At 37.9% G+C, this 20112-nt stretch overlaps 2 protein-coding genes across 2 annotated transcripts in view; both read left to right on the top strand.

Annotated features, from left to right (window-relative positions):
* Positions 1–14131, top strand: part of Ccdc112 (coiled-coil domain containing 112) — a 54446-nt gene extending 40315 nt beyond the window's left edge. Inside the window, exons 5-10 of the mRNA XM_008825258.3 lie at positions 933–1008; positions 1383–1773; positions 5337–5750; positions 11106–11201; positions 12195–12313; positions 13577–14131. Coding sequence (XP_008823480.1) covers positions 933–1008; positions 1383–1773; positions 5337–5750; positions 11106–11201; positions 12195–12313; positions 13577–13607 — 1127 coding nt within the window. The 3' untranslated portion in view covers positions 13608–14131. The remainder of the gene's footprint in view (positions 1–932; positions 1009–1382; positions 1774–5336; positions 5751–11105; positions 11202–12194; positions 12314–13576) is intronic.
* Positions 14132–19746: 5615 nt separating this feature from the next.
* The window catches only part of Pggt1b (protein geranylgeranyltransferase type I subunit beta), a 46075-nt gene continuing 45709 nt past the window's right edge, over positions 19747–20112 (top strand). The window contains exon 1 of the mRNA XM_008825257.2: positions 19747–19912. Coding sequence (XP_008823479.1) covers positions 19773–19912 — 140 coding nt within the window. The 5' untranslated portion in view covers positions 19747–19772. The remainder of the gene's footprint in view (positions 19913–20112) is intronic.

The following is a 20112-nucleotide window of genomic DNA, read 5'->3' as shown; positions in this document are numbered from 1 at the left end:
GATGTACAGAATGCCTACAAATTAGAACAACCAAGATAAACAACCTAATGCAAAAATGGGCAGAGGTTATAAGGTGCATCATGTATCAAAAGAAATGCAAAACACAGATTAAATAAACTATTCATGCTTATTAGTAATCATAAAAATGTCAGTTAACTTGACAGATTTTTGCCCTGTTTTGGAAGTGGTTTCAAGTACACGGAAGGAACATGGTGAGAACAAGAGTTGGCAGAGCCTCTTTGCAGAGCAGTATGACAGATGCTAGCATACTGTAAAACCAAACCTTTTCTTATTCAGTATTTCAAGTTTTATTAGTTGTTTTGTAAAAATACTTATTTGGGCATTCAGAAATACATATGCAAAGATTTTTATCATAGCATTATACATATTTAAAATTTCATCAACAGAAAAATTAAATTAAGATGGTTTTAGATAATGAAGTATATGTAGCCATAGAAAAAATATAGTAGTATTAACTATATTTATATTAAAAGTCACCCATAATATTTTTTAAAGACAGGGACTCTCTTCAGAGCCCCTGCCTGGCCTGGAAGTCCCACTGCAGACCAGGCTTGCCTCAAACTCAGAGAAAGCTGCCTACTGGAATTAAATGTGTGTGTCACCACGCCTGGCTATCCAGAACATTTTTAAAAACCACAACATGTTTTTAAATGAAAATTGCAAGTCAAACAATAGTGTGTGTAGTATGACATAATTTTTATAGGAGTAAAATTATTTATAACATTTAATAACATGGGTGTATAGGAAAATATCTTCGATGAGAAAGAATTTTAATCATAAAAGTTTACTTTTGACCACAGCTTTCATAACTCTTAGGTTAGGAAATGTTTTTAAATTAGGGGAACATTCCATATTTTTTCTTAATTATGAACTCAGCTGTACTGAAATATGACATGGTGTTTTTTTTACAGTTGTTGAAAAGCTCAGAGAAATGATGGAAGAAATTGAAAATGCAATTAACACTTTTAAAGAAGAGCAGAGACTAATGTATGTTTTAAACTCATTTTAATATAAAGTTTTACCGTCGTTTTCCAGTAACTCACCTTTAGGTTGTTGCCTACAAGTGTAATGAGTCTTACACAAAAGCAGCATAGCACTGCCTTCTGTCTTAGAGGTTAGATGGCGTTTCATATTTAAATTGAATTTGCATTCATAATTGGACACTAGAAAATCATAAGAATTTGAAAGATTGTTTACCTTTGAGGAAACAAACTTCTTTTAAGGATTAGATATGTTAATATTGGTAATGTCAACTGGAAGAAATTATACAAGGAGTCAGGAATAATTAAATTTGTGGAAAAGTAAAGGGTTGCTATGAATTGATTGGAATCCTTTTTTAACTTCATTTTTCTTAACTTTAGATATGAAGAACTTATTAAAGAAGAGAAAACAACGAATAATGAGTTGAGTGCCATCTCAAGAAAAATTGACATGTGGGCTTTGGGCAATTCAGAAACAGGGAAAGCTTTCAGAGCAATCTCAAGCAAAGTTCATGTTGATAAAGTAACACCAAGTACTCTTCCAGAAGAAGTGGTAGAGTTTGAAAAGTTCCTTCAGCAAACAGGAGGGCGACAAGGGGGCTGGGATGATATTGACCACCAGAACTTTGTAAAGGTGAGAAACAAACACAGAGGGAAGCCGGTATTTATGAGAGAAGTTCTAGAACACCTTCCAGGAAGAACACAGGATGAAGTTCAGCAGCATGAGAAATGGTATCAAAAATTTCTGGCTCTAGAAGAAAGAAAAAAAGAGGTAATTGTAATTATAATAGCTGTTATTCATTCTATGTGTCAGCGTTCTAGGCACCATGCTGAACCCTTAACCATATCCTTAACTTTCCAAGAACTCCATGAAGCATGTTTAGCCCATACTCTAGAAGTTGAAACTCAGACATTGAAAGTTAAGTAATTTTACCCAAATAGTAAAACTACAATTGGACTTCTTAAAACCAAACATTTCTACCACAAGAAATCACACAGTAGACCATAAAACTTCTGTGAGCAAGACTGTGTCTCTACTTCCCAGAACTGTGGATGATTCAGAGCCACTCAGACTTCAGGAAAAAGTTATCTTACCAGCAAAGGCCACAGGATTTTCTATAGGAAATCAAAAGGAAGTAGAAAAAAAAAGACTATTCAAAGTTTCTTTGATATTTTTGAGCTTCAACCTCATTACTTAAAGACTTAAAGTTTTAGCTACCCTAAGAGAGTAGCTCTTAATAGGATTGGAGCAAATATTCCAAAAGGTCCATTTTCATAAAAGTACTAGTCTGACTTTGATCTAGATCAGGATTTCTCAACATTGGCACTGTCATCTTTGGGGCTAAATAATTCTTTGTTGTAGTGTACTGTCCTATGCATGGTAACCTGCTTAGTGGCAGCCCTGGCCTCCAGCCGCTAGATATTTGTAACACCCTCTTTATTGTGCTTAACAGAAGTCCTTAGACATTGCCACATTTCTCCTGGGGAACAAAAATCCCCCCTGACTAAGAACCTTATTAATTTAGACAAAAATTGATTATCTATCTGAAAGTCTCAGGTATTTTGTTGTGATTTTTGTGTTTGTGTGGTGGTATGGATAGACTTCAGCTATGATGAGCTTTAACTTGCTTGCTTTAGCAAGAAGACGTGTGTTCTGCAAATGACACACACTAAAAAGTATTGATTCCATATGTAGTCTCACTGGGAGTTTTCTGTTGGTCGTATACTGTCCTGTGCATGGCAACCTTTTCTGTTTTATCCCATCTAAAATAAGGCAAATGTAAGGAGATTGACTTAGGAAAATTTAAATATTTTTAAAGTACCTTTTTTTTTTTTTGGTTTTTTTGAGACAGGGTCTCCCTGTAGCCCCAGCTGTCCTGGAACTCACTATGTAGACCAGGCTGGCCTTCAACTCACAGAGATCCACCTGCCTCTACCTCCTGGATTAAAGGCATGTGCCACCATGCCTGGCCCAAGTATCAATTATTTTTAAAGACTCAGAATCATAAGACATTAAGAAATGTTGGACCTTTTCTTCTAAAGCACTGGAAACCCACGATTCTCAAAGTGATCACTAATCAGCATTACTGGGAACCTATCATAACTTCCCAGTCCCCAAATCACAGATCTAACTAGAACTCTAGGCCCAGCAAATCTATGCTTTACCAAGTTTGCTGGGTTATTTGACAGCTTTGGGAAATCTCCTGTTCTACTCTGCCTTTGATTGCTGTGACAAAACACTGTGACCAATACCAACTTGGGGAGGAAAGGGTTTATTTAGCTCACATCTCCTGGGTCACAGTTCATTTCAGGGCAGGAACCTGGAGGCAGGAGCTGGAACACAGGCCATGGAGAAATGCTTCTTACTGGCTTGCTCCTCTGGCCCGTGCTCAGCCTGCTTTCTTATATAATACAGAACACCCTGCCCAGGGTGATACTGTCTACAGTGAACTAGACTCTCCTAAATCACTCAAAAATCAAGAAAATACCCCACAGACATGGCCACAGGCCAGTCCAATGGAGGCAATTCCCCAACTGAGGCTCCCTCTAACCAGATGTGTCAAGTTGACAACTAAAGCTATCCAGCACACCCCCGTATATAGAAAAGGAAGAGACATGGTGTTCCTTGTAATAAAAGTAAGCCCCCAATTCCAGATTGCTCCATTTCCTGATATTTGATTATTGATTTACGGCTAAGGTAGAGGTGGTATGAAAATGCAGATGCAGTTTTCTGCATGTGGGAGGAGAGGGAACTTTAGGGAAAATGCCAGAATTGATTTTTAAATCTGCTAAGTTTAAGATGTTAAGTACAACGTTTACCATTTCTACGCTCCCCATTTCTTTACCGTAACCTGTATTTACATAATGATGACCCCATTTTCAGACATGCTCTTGAGAACCTTCTAAGTGCCCTTGAGAACCTTCTCATTTTGTGTTTGTTCTTTTCTTCCTTCTCTGTTCCTTGATTAACAAAGTATGCCTAAATCAAATGCTTTTTTCTCTTATCTTCCTAAAATTAAGTAGTCCCCCTTGGGCATTCACTAACGCCTTGTTTATAGCTCTTTCACCATGTGCTGTGGCATGCCCATGTTGTATCTCAGCTAGAATGTGCTGCTCAAAGCTGATCTATGGACTGGATATTGGTTTGCAAACTGTAACTGGTCTACCATGAGAAGGTGATCACTTGAGATTAGTTACCCATTAAGTAAGCATACTGTTTAGTTCATACTGTTTTTTTTTTCATAGAAAACTTTTCTCATTGAAGGAAGAAGCACATTGATACACATTCTTGCATGAATTCTTGGTAGTTTTGACAACTGGCATATTGAGTAGCATTGTCTAAATGGTATTTAGTATGATTAGCCATCTCTGAATCGTATCACTTGCTTTGCATATCATTCCATAGGATTTATTGAATGAATGAATGAATGAATGAATGAACGAATGAATAATGCACCATAAAGAATGACGGTCTAAGAAATAACTCCAGGTCCAAGGGATCCGACACCCCTTTCTGTCCTCTGTGGGCACTGCACAACACAAGTGCGTGTGCATACATGCACTTTTAAAAAAGAACTACTTCTTGCTACTTTATAGGTGAGCAAAATGAGGGCAGTATAGTATAGTCACTCCTAATTAATGACAAAGCCAGGATGTGCTCCCAAATAATCTGGCTTCAACTCATGCTCTTCATTCCTCTTTTTTTGTTTTGTTTTGTTTTAATATTTCATTTATGATTTTTATTTTATGTGTATGAGTGTTACGCCTGCATGTAGGTAAGTGCACCCATGTCATGCAATGCCCGAGGAGGACAGAAGAAGCTGTCAGATCCCTTGGAACTGGAGTTATGGACAGTTGTTAGCTGTCATGTGGGTGCTGGGATTCAAACCGGGTCTTCTGCAAGAACAACCAGTGTTCTTAACTGCTGAGCCAGCTCAACATTCCTCTGTTTTTAATTCCTCTTCTGATACTTGACAAGAGAAACAATCTCTCAGAAAGTACTCTATACCTATAAAAAGAATTTGGAAACAAAATAAAGATAATTAGAGGAAAGGGATATTACCATGCAAACCACACTAGAGGATGATATTCTCTAAGTGTAGGGGAAGGCCAAGGAATAACCCAGGATCCAGAGTTTTCAAAGATACAGGGACTTTTTAAGTGTGAATAGAAAGAAATTTGTATTGGTTTGAAACAAAACCTGAAAACCTAAATACCCAGTATCCTACAAATCAGCATCTTTTCTAGAAAAAAAAAAAATTGAGTTTGTATTTTAAATACCATGGACTGATTAAAATTGGTTTGTTTCATTTTGCTTCACTTTGATTATTCTAGTCTATTCAAAATTGGAAGACTAAAAAGCAGCAAAAAAAAGAGGACATTTTCAAGTTAAAAGAAAAGGCAGACAACACACTGTTGCTTCTTCATAGTAAACCAGAAGATAGTCAGAAGGTAGAGGAAGAGCAAAGAAGGAAACAGAAATTGGCAGTTGAAGCTTGGAAGAAACAGAAAAGTATAGAAATGTCAATGAAGCATGCTTCCCAGGTAAGAGAGGAGGAGGAGAAAGAGAGAAAGCAGCAGAAAGAGCGCCAGCGCCAATTTAAGTTAAAACTACTCCTAGAAAGTTACACCCAGCAGAAGAGAGAGCACGAAGAATTTCTGAGACTTGAAAAGGAGATAAAGGAAAAGACTGAAAAGGCAGAAAAAAGGAAAATGGCTGCTGATGAAATTTCCAGGTTTCAGGAAAGAGTGAGTAAATATAGTCCCAAAATTTATAAATGTTATTCATGAATGTATCACTTCCAGGTTTGGTAAGTACATCTCATATATCAGATCTGTGTGTAACATCATAACAAAATGAGTAGGCTTAACTCCTTAACTTTTGATAAGTCACAGTCTAGTGGAAAAGATAGATAGACAAGTAGGAGATTTCAGTATAAAGTAGTAAATAGTACGGCGATTAAGCTATGGACAGAGTACTTCAGGAGGTAGATAATACAGGGAGAATGCTTACCAGAGCTATGAGCATTAGAGAGGTGATACTTAAATTGAATCTTAAAGGAGAAAGAAAGGAGAGGTCTTTCCTAGTAGAAGGAACATCGAGACTGGGGATTTGGAGAAGTATTAATAATGTTGTTTGTGGGGAAATTGAACACTTCAGTATCCTGCTAGGGATGTATCTAAGTCAAGCATGTTCAAGGCCCCAGATTCAATTCCTAGTGCCCCCTCAAATACATACAACAAAATTGGTTACATTTCAACTAAAACATCTCTAACTTTTCATCAGTGAAGTTCCCTCATGAACCAGAGGGCCAGGAACACAAAAGGTCACAAATGGCTAAGGGTAGAGAATAAGAGTCTCAGAATGTGGGTCCTTGGACAAGACTCCCATATTAAATTCCACCCACCCAGGGCTCAGGGACCATTACAGAAGAGGGGGCAGAAAGACCATAAGAGCCAGGGAGGAGGTACCTGACCATATGGAAATAGAGTCCTACAGGCTTTTGGGATCTTGCTCATATAAATGTACGGCAGAGGTGTCAGCATGCACAAGAACCATGCAAAGTCAAACCAACAAAAATCCAGCACAGGACTGTGGAAATGGGCAGCAGGCCCCAATAATTATTGGCAGCTGATTACTTCTGCATGAGGAAGAGCTGATCTTCTTTTTTATTTTTTAAATAAATAATTTATTGAGAATTTCATACATGCATATAAGGTGTTTTGATCAAATCCATGCCCACTCCCTCCCCTCCAACTCCTCCCATATCTCTCCATCACTTTTTTCTATAACTTAATGTACTCTTTCTTCTTCTTTCATTTATTTATTTTTATGGGGCTTTTGGCTATGCTAACATTCCCCCCTCTGAAGTGGTAACCCTAAAATCTTTTAAGGATTAGATACAAGCTCCCAAATACTTTTGACATTTTTGGCCTTTGGAACAGAGTATGTTGCTAAGAAGCCCAAGGACATTTTGACTTTTAGCCAAGAAACTGGCTACTTTTCTTTGGGGTCTTTTAACCCTAACTGCTTAGCCACTTCCTACCTCCTATTCTTATTACACCATCCTCTGAAGAGGTTACCCAAATTACCAATAGGGAATAGGGACACAGGTGGCTTTGGCTTCTTCCATGCTGAACAGGAATGCAGGGTTAGGCAATTGGAGTACCCCTTCAGTGGGTCTCTCTAGAAGACTCACAGATTGCATAACTCTTATCTCTAAGGGGAAAAGAAAGCCTTGAATCGTGAATAGGAGATGTGAAGGAATGTGAAGGAGAAGTAAAGGCAAGAGTAATTAGCATTACAAGTTCTAGACAGGGAACTAGAAAAAAGTCAGAACAGGGCAATTTTCAAATGTTCATATGAGAGTCCATTGAAATTTCTTGACAAGGGCTTCCAAAAGCATCCCTCTTGCTGGAGTCCAGCTCCAGGTGAGTCCGGGGCCTGAAGGGGTGAAGGTAACTGCGGCGGTAGAAATGACTATACCAGAAACCACAATTGCAGTTCTCGGTAGAGGCTGTTGACTGACGCTCTTGGGGGAGGTCAGCCCGAATGTCTTTTACTTCTCTTTTTCTTTTTCTCTACTGGCCTTTAACAAACTTTATTCATAATTAGAAAGCTTACAATAGCAGTAAAGCATCAGACCATAAATTAAACCATGAGTTGCACAGTATTTCTCAGTGTACAATATTTTTCAATAATCACAGTAAAAGGAAAGTACAAAGTTCAATGATTAACCTTTTCTTAACATAACCAAGCAATGTCTTCATTGTTTTCTTTATAGCCTTGCGGTTTCTAGTTTACCATAGAGGTGTAAGACAGCCTGTCCCCATTTGCCCTTTAATTCTTTGAATTTAATATTTACAGATAGGCGTGTATATTTGAGAGAATTATTTTTTTCATGGGAATGGGAATAACTAACTCTTTATATATTGTCTAACCAATAATCCAATTTATCTTTTTCCTCTCCCCTTTGCTATTTCTTCCTGAATGTTTTGTACTGAGTCATATGATTATTTTTTCTATTTTAATATCCTTTATTATTTTGTTGCCATTTATCTTTAAAGGCTTTTTGAATCGCTTTTAGTCTTTGTAAAAGAATAGGCAATTTTTCTTCAAAGGTCATGCACCACCAGCTTTTTACTGACTTAGCTATTCTTTCTATACAAGAAGGAGTTTCCCTAAGCCAAATAGTTTTTCCTTATACCAAACTTTAGTCTCAATAGTTCCTCGTTTAGGGTTAAAGTCATAAACTCCTGTAAAAGGCAGCAGGGCATCTATTTCATGCTATCTTTTCCTTTTGGGGGAAACCAAGCCTCATTATTAATCACAAATGCAGGTCCAAACGAGATCGTAGTCATAGGAGGAAGTTGTCTATCTTATTACTTTCAATTTGTTTCAGTAACGTAATAATTCTGCTAAAGGCAGAGAATTCCCCAGTTTAGTTTCCCATTCCATCATCAGAGTTGGTTATCAGAATACTTAAAGAAGAGAAGGTTATACAAATTACAAAACCAGGAGTAACTGGGGAAGGGATACCCACCAAAAGAGCAGCGGTCATCGGCTTTCGGGTGGAACTTTGTCAAACAGCACTCTTGCCAGGAACCACGGAACCCTTGGAGCCAGCACACTCTATTGAGTTCCTCCTCATTTTTCTTTTGTCTTCCAAGGCTGGATTCTAGAGTGATGGATTCAGGATTTGCTTTCAGGTATTTTGATAGCTGTTGGAATAGTTAGAATCAGTGTCAGTTACCTCGAAAAGGCTTTGAGATAACTGAGGTGTTGCTGAGGTGTATGAATGACCTGAGGGTATGCACACTGGATAGCCTTTTCCCAGCATGGGTCATGCCTTCTCTTCCTAGCTTTCAACAGATTGTATACTTTAGCCCTCCCCAAATTCAGCAGGCCATGTGTGATTAGGGTCAAATTACATACAGTTGGATAATCCAGAGAGGGTTCAATGTCCCTGCTTGGCCCTCCTTTAATGAATGAGGACAGCCTTCAGCCATCGCAATTGTGATGAAATTTAGTGATCAGGCTCAGCTGAAGTCATGATGATGGTAGTTATTTCACACAGAAGGGACTGTTGTATAGCATCATCTGATTAAAAGGATCAGGAATTTAAAAGGATTTGGTGCTAGGATCCACATATGAGGGAGAATGTTCTTCGTTTGTATTTCTGAGTCTGTGTTACTTCACTTAGTATAACAGTTTCTATATCCATCCATTTACCTGAAAATTTCATCTTTCTTTACTGCTGAATAGACCTCCAATGTGTAAATAATACCACCTTTTTGTTAACCACTCATTAGTTGAGGGACACTTAGGTTCCTTCCATCTCTTAGCTATTGTGAAACGAGCAGCCACAAACATGGTTGTACAAGTGTCTCTACAATAGGATGAGTCCTTTGGGTATATGCTAAACCTTGACTAGATATATATTTTGTTCTTTAAACTAGTTGACTAAAGTATGACCTCAGAAGTTTTAAGATTATGTGTATATTATTTTTGTCTCATCCTTTATATATTATAACAAACCTTCATCACTTGCTTAGGCTTTCTCATTTTTTTCTGTTTTGGAAAATATCTCCATTCCCATATCCTTTTAACATCTTTTACATTCTCATTTTCTTTTTGAGCTGATCTTCTTAAAGGAAGGAACTCTAGATAGGCTGGCTGACTAGACCTCAGTGGATGAACTTGCAACCGAGGGGCATCTAGGAACACTAACATGACATGATAAGCCTTAACACAACAGAATGCACGAATTCCAGGGTGGGGTGGGGTGGGGAGGTGGGGTGGGGTATAAAGATGATTAAGATGTTCTGTATGAAATACACAAAAATTCAATTTAAAATATACAAATAAATAATTAGAATGCAATAGTAATATTTCTAAATAGCCAAACTTTGCTATAAAAAGTCATCTTAAGAATTGGAGTTGTAGGTTCAGTGATAGAATGTTTGTCTAGCGTGATGAGCCTGGATTCAACCTTCAATACAGTCAAAGCAGAGGCAGGCAGATCTCTGAGAGTTCAAGGCCAGCCTGGTCTACATAGTGAGTTCCAGGACAGCTGGAGCTACTGAGAGACCCTGTCTCAAAAAGACGTATTAAAAAAAAAAAAAAAAAAAAAAGCCAACCTCAATGAATTTTCTGACTTTAATTTTTATGTATTTTAATTTATTTTTATTTTATGTATATGTGTGTTATGACTACATGTGTGTAAGTGTACGCAGTGCATGCAGAGGACAGAAGAGGGTGTCAGATCCCCTGGAACTGGAGTTACAGACAGTTGTTAGCCAACATGTAGGTGCTGGGATATGAATCCAGGTCCTCTGCAAGAATAGCCAGTGCTCTTAACTGCTGAGCCATCTCTCCAGCCCAATTTTTATGTATTTTAATGATAAAAATATTATGTTTAAATAAGTTATATTGTTGAATAAAACTTTTAACAAGAAACAAACCAAAAAGAAAAAAAAATATTGGTAACATTTCAGTATCCTTAGAGCATCAAGGAGGAAGTTTGAACCAATCAGAGGGGACTAGAAAGGTAGCCCTGAGCCAGGCAGAATGTGTTGTCTAGGCAAGACAGGTCAAGATTACTCTAAGATGCACAATAATATAAATTAAAGAACTGTCAATTAGCATAAATGTTATGAATTGTTAATGGACATCAGAATAGATAGTAGCAACAGTCATAAAACAGAAAAAGGAGGTATGACGAAAAAGAATAGGTAAAATACATGAAAGTGGAAATTGTAGTTTATTCCTTTTAGTTTATATATGAAAGTCTTACTATGAAACAGAAGAGCTCATGCTTCCTTGTTCTGCCCCCACCTTCCAAGTAAGCAAGCTTCATAATAAAAAATTATTTAAAAAAATAAAATTGGCAATATGAAACCTTACAAGAGATCTCAAACTAGACAATAAGAAAGGCTATGTATGTCACAGTTAAAGTTAGAGAAGAGAAAGGGCTTAGCCTTCTGTTTGAAAAGGTTACTATTGATGGAATATTGACAAGTAAGGTAACTTAAGTAGCAAATAAAGTTTGAAAAAAATTCTAATTTTGTTTCTTAATGTAGTTTTTGTTGGCATTTTCTTAGGATTTACATAAACTTGAATTGAAAATTCTAGATAGACAGGCAAAGGAAGAGGAAAAGGCAGAAAAACAAAAACGACTGGCAAAACTGAAGGAAAAGGTATGTGTTCTGTGTTTGTTTTGGAGACTAGATCTTGCTATGTACTAAGCTTGTCCTTGGACTCATAGGCATGTGCCATCATGCCCTGCTTTATCTTTATTTTTAAATTTTATTTTCTCAATTAATTTATAAATATAAATATTGTACACACTGGGGCCCCAAGAGACATTCAATACCTATTGCTGCATGATACTTAAGTCAGATTGATTAAACATAGTCACTCCTCAAATACTTATCATTTCTCTGTGGCAAAAACATTTAAAATCCTTTCTTTTAGTTTTCTGAAATATGTAGTCCATAACTGTTATGTAGTCATGCCAACAACAGTAGCACATTCCAGAGCCTCTTACCACTAATTCAGTAAATATTGATCATTGATCAGTCTTTCCCCATCTCATCCCTAATTATACCAATTCCTTGATTTTAAGGAGACTGACATATCTATTTATCTTGTCGTATCTACTTTAAATTTTATATTTATTTACATGTAGAATGCATAACTTAAGACAGTTAAGCAACTGTTATTTGAATGATTCTATTATCCTTTGTAAATAAGCACTCTTTTGCCTGAAACTCTTTCTCTCTTATTCATTCTTCCTGAACCTCTGTTCTATAGCTATGGAGCTGTGAGCATCATTTAATCACTGGTAATACTCAGAACTAAAGATGTTGGTGACATCACGAATTAAATAGTGGACTTCATTGGTGTTAAATTTGTGTCTGATTATATCTAATAATATTCTAGCTATATTATATTTTTCATAATTAAAATAGAAATAAAATCATACAGCTAGGAAAAAATAAAGTAGTTTATTAATAGATTGATGTTTTCAATATAAGCACAATAGGAGCTTATTGTGAAAAAGTTACAGGTTTGTTATAATGTTTGGCTAGTATCAAGTATATTTTTAAAAACTGTTTTGTTACTAAGGGTTTTACTTATTTAATGCAGTTCATGTAAGTTAATTGGCACTATTTTACATCTGATCACAGGTTGAAAATAATGTCAGTAGAGATCCCTCTAGGCTTTATAAGGCCACCAAAGGTTGGGAAGAACGAACCAAAAAGATAGGACCAACAGACTCTGGACCACTTCTCCATATTCCACACAGGTAAAAAGGAAGAAAGATGTTAGTTATAAAAATCTGTAATGTTGGGGCTGGAGAGATGGCTCCACGGTTAAGAGCACTGACTGCTCTTGCAGAGGACCTGGGTTTGATTCCCAGCACCCATATGACAGCTACAAGCCATCCTTAACTCCAGTTCCGGGGGAATCCGAAGCCCTCTTCTGACCTCTGCTGCATTGCACAGCACAGGTGTACTCACATGCAGGCAATACACTCATTCACATAAAATAAAAACAATAAATAAAATATTTTTTTTAAATCTGTAATGTTTATATTTTATGCATGCTTGTATTTTATGCAATTTCTAGATGTTAATTTTACATTAACAGGTAGATAGATAAGGCAAATCTATACAAATCTATATGTATTTTAAAGTTATGTTTAGTGCGTGTGTGTGTGTGTGTGTGTGTGTGTGTGCCACAGTATGTATGTGGATGTCAGATGATAACTTGGAGTCTATTCTCCATCCATCGTGTGGGTCCCAGGACTCGAACTCCAGTCATCAGTCTTGATGGCAAGTGTCTTTATCCAGCCATATATATTTTTTATTGAGTTTTGTACATTTCGTATAATAGATCTTGGTCAAATTTAGATCCCCCTCCTCTATCCATGCCCTTCCATAGATTCCCCCCCTGCCCCCCCACTGGATTTCACGAATTCTGTCATACATGCCAAGTCCCATCTGGTCAAGCATTTGTACTCAGTTGTCCCTTGGTGCAAGTTCATCCACTGGAGTCTAGTCAGCCAATCTGGAGTCACTCCGTTAAAGAAGATGTACTCCCCCTCATCCAGCAGTAATCAGCTGCCCTGCCAATAGTTCCTCAGCTAGGGTTGAGGCCTGCTGCCATTTCCCTGGTTCTATGCTGGATTTTTGTCTGATTAAGTCAGCATGGGTCTTGTATATGCTGTCACCATTGTTGCAGGTTCCCGGTGGCCTGAAAGCCTCTGTTTCCTTATGTTTATGCACCAACCCTGACTCTTAAAATCTTTCTGCCCTCTCTTCCGCAATGGTCCCTGAGCCATGGGTGGGTGAGGTTTAATATAGGAGTCCTATCCAGAGACACACACTTTGCAATCTTTTATTCTCTAAAACTCGGCCAGTTGTGGCCTTCTGTGTGCATATGCTCCATTGTATGAGGAAGTTTTGTTGGTGAGAGTTATTTTTAAGTAGCCATTTAATCAGATTGTTTTTGTTGTTGTTTTGATCTTCCTATGTACTTAAGATTGCTTTTCTCTTGTTCTCTTTAGGGCTATTCCAACCTGGAGACAAGGAATCTAGAGAAGGATATGAGATAATGGAACTGCTATTCATTTGATGAGAATGTTGGTATATTCCTATTTCAGGAGACAGTGATTAGCCACGCTTTTTAAATATCACTAGCTTAGTCAAACTGGTTCTCGTGCTATATGTGAATCCAGAGGTTTTAAGTGTCGTGTAGCATTGTCAGTATTTATTTCTATTAAGATAATATTTAATATGATATGTTGGCCTATTACTGATGTGAAAATTATTTAAGATTTGTTACAAATGTTATTTCATTTAAATATTCAAAGCATTTCAAAGATAATTTGTTTTTATTATAGCTTAGCAAAATAACTTGGGACAATCAGACTTTTTTTAAGCCAAAATTTTGTAACTTTTTAAACTTGGAAGTATGTAAGCTTGAGTAACAAATCTAAAATGCTCCTTTTTTAAGGGTATTCAATAACTTAGTACTTTTTCTAAGTTTAAATAATTGGTAGTTTGTCAGTTGTTGCATTTTATATAATAAATATTTTGTATTTGATTAAAGCATGTTTTATTTTATATTGAGAATATATATATTTTTTTGTCTTTTTGAGACAGGGTCTCCCTGTAGCCCCAGCTGTCCTGGAACTATGTAGACCAGGCTGGCCTTGAATTCACAGAGATCCGCCTGCCTCTGCCTCCAAGTGCTGGGACTACAGGCGTGTACCACCACACCTGGCTATTGAGATATTTTAAAACAATACCTCTCACTACATATACCTTATTCGTATGTTATGATACTGTCCTTTTGGTTTCCTGTAACTATTGCTAAATTTCCTTTCAGCCTTTCTGGACTTCATAGATTTATAAAATCTTTATGTCTTTATATCTTACTGGATGCTGCAGTTTTCTTTTTCTGCTTTTGTTTACCTCAGAAGTAGCAAAATTCTTTGTTCTGAAACATTAGCTGAAATAAGCTAATTTAAAGTACTGATTATTTTTTGGGAATTTAAATTTTTGTAAATTGCTAGACAGACCTGTGGACTGAAGAGTGAAAAAGGTTTTATATATGAAAACCCAACTTAATTCAGCTTTTCATAGTATAAAATCTTAAGGCCTAATTTTAATTAGGTCTTATAAGAAAAACACTATATATATAAAAATATAGGAAATTTGTCTTTTATAAATTTTATATTAGAATATCTTTAGTTATAATTTGATACATAAAGGCTAAATGACTCGGAAAATTACTAGGATTAATGGTCTAAACCTTTCCTTTTGCAACAGTTAATATCCAAAGAATGTAGATTCCAAATTTTGGAAAGTGAATTCCAATTGTACAGTTATTGGTGCACAGTGATTGGTCAATGTATCCTTGATTGGAAACACAGATTTTAGTTGTTTTCCATAACTCTTTAAATAATCTGAAGCAAGTGAGAAATGTAGAAGAGAAGGGAATTCAACAACAGAACTGAATAGCTACATCAGATACAGGAAGGTAAACCTTTCTTATATTGTTTTTTATTGCACACAAATGCATGTTTCAGCTCCCTGCATCAAAGCTAAGAATTCTGGTTCATGTGATTCTTACAGTCTTTATTTTCTTCGGTGCCAGAGATTGGATTGAACTCAGAGCCTTGAGTCCACCAAGTGTATCCTCCTCCAATGCGTTCTACTCCCAGCCCTGTTTTCTTTTAATTTATTTATTTATTTATATGCCCCAACATGTACATGAATGTCAGAGAACAACTTTGTGGAGTTGGTTCTTTCCTTCCACCTTTATGTGGGTTCTGGGGAGAGTCACTTCAGGTCACCAGGCCTGTGCAGTGAATGCCTTTATGTGCAGGCATCTTGCCAGCCGTGTTTTCTTTAAGAGTCCATCGTGGCAGGAAGGCATGGCAGGTGGAAAAGAAAGCTGAGTGCTCAACATCTTCAAGCAAGCATGGGAAGCAGAGAGAGACAAACTGAAAGTGGAAACAAGGCTTATGAACTCTTAAAGCCCCCCTCCCCAACCAGTGACATGCTTCCAGCCAGCTTGTACCTTCTAGGGATTTCATGACCTTCCCAAAACAGCACCACCAACTGCCAGGTGTTCAAACACTTGTAGCCTATGGGGGACACTTCATTCAAACCACCACAGTATTTTGAGCATATCCATATACCATCATACCTTCCCTAGTTCGCCCTAGTGTTTCCACCCCATTTCCCTCCCAATTTCATGTTTCCCTTTCTTTTGTTATTAATGAGCCCCTGAGTCTAATTAGTGATGCCCATATGTGCCTCGGTGTGGGGCCCTCCACTGGGCACGGGCAGCCTACCAGCCATCTCAAAGGAAGAGTAGCTCTCCTCTTAACAGCCGTCAACTGCCAGTAGCTCCTCTGCCAAGGATGGGACCTTTGGAGCCCATGCCTCATTCTTGCTAGAATTTTGACTTGTGCTTGATCTTGTGCGAGTCTTGTGCACGTAACCACAGCTACTGTGAGATGATGTCTGTAACAGCCAGGTCATGTCCAGAAGTCAGCATTTCATAGCTCTCTTCCCCATCTATCAGCTCTTACAATTCTTTCTGCCCCATCCTCCACAGTGTTCCCTGAGCTTAGTGGTGCTGAGTGAGATCCCTGAGGAGCTGGGTGGCCTGTTTTGTTTTCTGTTTTAATAAAGAAAAGCATTGATGTTTCTCTAAAAAGTATCATTCTAAATTGAAATAAATGAGGTTTACATGAATCCCATATAGAAAGGATATAAGATAAATACAACTAATATTTTTAGTTAAGATATAAAGAAGAGATATCAAATCAATCTCTCTCTCTCTCTCTCTCTCTCTCTCTCTCTCTCCCTCTCTCTCTCTCTCTCTCGTTTTTGAGACAAGGTCTCCTGTAACCCCAGCTGGCCTGGATCTCACAGAGATCTGCTGGCCTCTGCCTCCTGAACACTGGGATTAAAGGTGTGTGCCACAATGCCTTGTTTTCAAACATTTCTTATACTGGTTCAGAATGTACAATAAGAAATTTAAAGCTCATGAAGAAGAAATGTTACAAGCCGCATGTAATTCCAAGATGCTGTATTTACCTACATATTTAAAATATAGAGTACATGTTAGTTACTGTACTATAATCATATTATTACATTTACATATTTTCCTTTGTTTATACATAATTGGCTAAATGATACTCATTCACATCATTGTTCTCACTCCTGTACTTTGAAACACTGAGCTATTGGCTCTTCCTAATATTATTAGGCAGAATAACATTTTATATGGGAATTAAATTCTGTCATACACATGCCAGATATCTTGTTTGGTAAAAATTGTTTACTTAGGAGGTATATTATATATCTGAATAAGTCCACCATAATAATTTTATTGATTTTAATATTATTTTGATGAGTGAATTGCCTGCATATGTGTAAGTGCACCAGTGTTGTCCAATGCCTGAGGTCAGAAGAAGGCACTGGATCCTTTGGAACTGGAGTTTTGGACGGTTGTTAGCCACCATGTAGGTGCTAGGAATTGAACCCGGGTCCTCTGCAAGAGAATCTGGTGCTCTTAACCACTTAATTGTTTACTTAGGAGGTATATTATATATCTGAATAAGTCCACCATAATAATTTTATTGATTTTAATATTATTTTGATGAGTGAATTGCCTGCATATGTGTAAGTGCACCAGTGTTGTCCAATGCCTGAGGTCAGAAGAAGGCACTGGATCCTTTGGAACTGGAGTTTTGGACGGTTGTTAGCCACCATGTAGGTGCTGGGAATTGAACTCGGGTCCTCTGCAAGAGCAGTCAGTGCTATTAACCACTGAGCCATCTCTCCAGCCCCTGATTTATTTTTATTTTATGTATATGAGTGTTATGCCTGCATGTGTGTAAGTGCACCCGTGTGGTACAGTGCTCAAGAAGGACAAAAGAAGGCGTCGAATCCCCTAAAAGTGGAGTTACAATTATTAGCTGTCATGTGGGTGCTGGCATTCAAACCCTGGTCTTCTGCATGAACAGCCAGTGCTCTTAACTGCTGAATCATTGCTTCAGCCTCCACAGGATGTGAGTGGCCCTGTGAGTGCTGGGAACCAAACCTGGGTCCTCTGCAAGAGCAGTAAGCACCCTTAACTGCTAAGCTAGCTCTCCAGCCCCCAAGATAGTAAAGCTTAATCCAGCTTTGGATCATATTGCTGCTCCTTGAGCTGAGAATGAGATGAACTATTTGGCTTCCTTAATTTAAAGACTATGTTGATAAGAATTGTCTAGACATGTATGGGGTATGCATAGATTTCTAGTAATTTAAATGAGTGTGATAGAACTCAATTTTAAAAAACCTTCAGGCATTTGAAGGTGTGTGAGAACAAGCAATCTGAATTGTAGTAACAGTGAAAAGTCCTTTTGGAGTAGTCATAACTGAGGAGAAAGAACTGTAACAAAGTAGAGGACAACTTTGACCCATAAGCTGTTTGTTCATGCAATATTTCCTTTTTAGAAAAATAAATCAAGACATGCCTATGAATAAGAGTTACTAGTACCAAAAAATCACCCAATATAATACTAGTCCACAGGTCACATTTTGTAAGAAATGTATTTTCTACAATTAAAAAAAAAGTACACCCAAATTTCTACTATCTTGGTTGATTTTTAAAGAATCTAGTTTAGGTCTAATCCTTGGTAGTCCTCTTCCTCATGAACTTGAGGGGAATAGTATACGGCTAAAGCAACTTAAATACCAGTTTTGTATGAATAAAGTTTTATTGAAACACCATGTCCTTTGGTTATACAGTGCCTATAGCTAATTATGAATTGCAGTTAAGTTGCAACTACAGGGCTGAGTAGTTGGACAGACAATATGGTTCATAAAGCCTAAAATTTTTACTGTCTGGCCCTCTGGGGGGGAGGGAAGCCAACCTATGAATTGGAGTCTATGTATTATCTGTAAGCATAATATACCAACATACAGTCACCATAGATGAATTAAGGACTGAGGAAAGCTAGAAATATATATAGACATAAGCTTTTCTCTATTCAGCAAGGTGTGACTTTAAGAGTTTGAAACTAGGTTAGAGATTGTTCTTTATGAAAATTCAGAAAGCAATAAAAAACTTCACTGTATAACACTTTATTAAGATGGAACCTATATGTCTAAACTGTGAACAAAATATAAACAGAAACACATTAAGGATTATATGTAGACAATAACACATTGTCTAATTGCCTTAAACAGTCAATGTACAATATTCAGGCAAAGCTAAATTCTTATTAAGCAAACACTTTTACATATACTGCTGTCTGTCTTTATATCTTTTTCTGTGATTTTCATCAATTCTGATTGAATAACTTTTATCTGCCAAGGTACTGACTGAGCTTTCTTAAAGTAAGCCAATGTCTGATCAATTCTTTTAATCCATACTGTCCTTGAGCTCTGCCATACAGTACTTTGCTATTCAATAGGTCTTTTTCAAGAGCTTTCAATCAACTGTGAATTGTTCCCTGCCAATTTGAAATCTTCACTTTAAAAGCACCAACATTCAGCATACAGCATAGGCCAAACTGTTGTACAATGAGGACCATCTGTGCATATATTTTTAAATAATTCCAGATGGTCTAAAGCAGGTTAGGAAAATGTCTGGATTTTCATCGTGTTGATAATTCTCTAGCAAAACATTTATCTTCACAGTTTTAATTTGTAAGTTTAGTTTCTCTATCCATACAGCTTAAAACTGTGACCCTCCAAAAAAAAAGAAAAAAAAAAGTCTTTGCAAAATTATACTGATGATTTCCACTTTCAGATCTAACCTTTTCTATTCTTTAGGGCCAGGATTTTTAAATTTTTTGGTTAGCGTACAAAGAAATGGGTTTCACTGTAACATGTTCATACATATATATCATATTTTGTTCTTATTCACGCACACCCGCGCACATGCCACGCTGTTTTTGTAATTCCTCCCAAATACAGGACGAGTACAAAAGTTTTCACTAAGGGTCACAAGACCTAAGAATGGTTTTCAAACCTTTGGGGCTTTGAGTACAATAGATTGCCCAGCTTTAGGGTAAATACGAGAAAGTGCAGTACTGAGACTTTCAGTGGACCGCCTGCAGTTTCTCCCCAAGCCTCCTCACTGGCGGGCTCTACATCCCAACCGGTTCCTATGCGAAGCTGGCTGCAATTGACTTCGCGCCCCTCGCCAACTGCTTCCGGATCACAGCGGACGTCGCTTCCGGAGCAGCAATGGCGGCCACGGAGGACGAGAGGCTAGCGGGGAATGGTGAGGGAGAGCGGCTGGATTTCCTCCGGGACCGGCACGTGCGGTTCTTCCAGCGCTGCCTCCAGGTCTTGCCCGAGCGCTATTCTTCGCTGGAGACCAGCAGGTAACTCGCGACTGCAGCCGGCCGGGCGGCCGCTGGGATGCGCGCCGCGGGGCTAGACGGCCAACTTGGTGTTCGGGGGCTGCGCTCCGCCCGGACGGGGCCTGCATCCCGGGGTCCCTTCTTGCCCCCGGTCCGCCCCCCCGCCAACTGCCTGGTCTGGCTCTCCCCCCACTCCCCTGCCCTGAGTTACCCCGATCCCT

The sequence above is a fragment of the Nannospalax galili genome, unplaced genomic scaffold (genome assembly GCF_000622305.1).
Source record: "Nannospalax galili isolate Female #2095 unplaced genomic scaffold, S.galili_v1.0 scaffold128, whole genome shotgun sequence".
Classification (NCBI taxonomy): domain Eukaryota; kingdom Metazoa; phylum Chordata; class Mammalia; order Rodentia; family Spalacidae; genus Nannospalax; species Nannospalax galili.
Note: the sequence above shows the minus strand (reverse complement) of the source record. Positions and strands in the feature narration are given on the sequence as shown.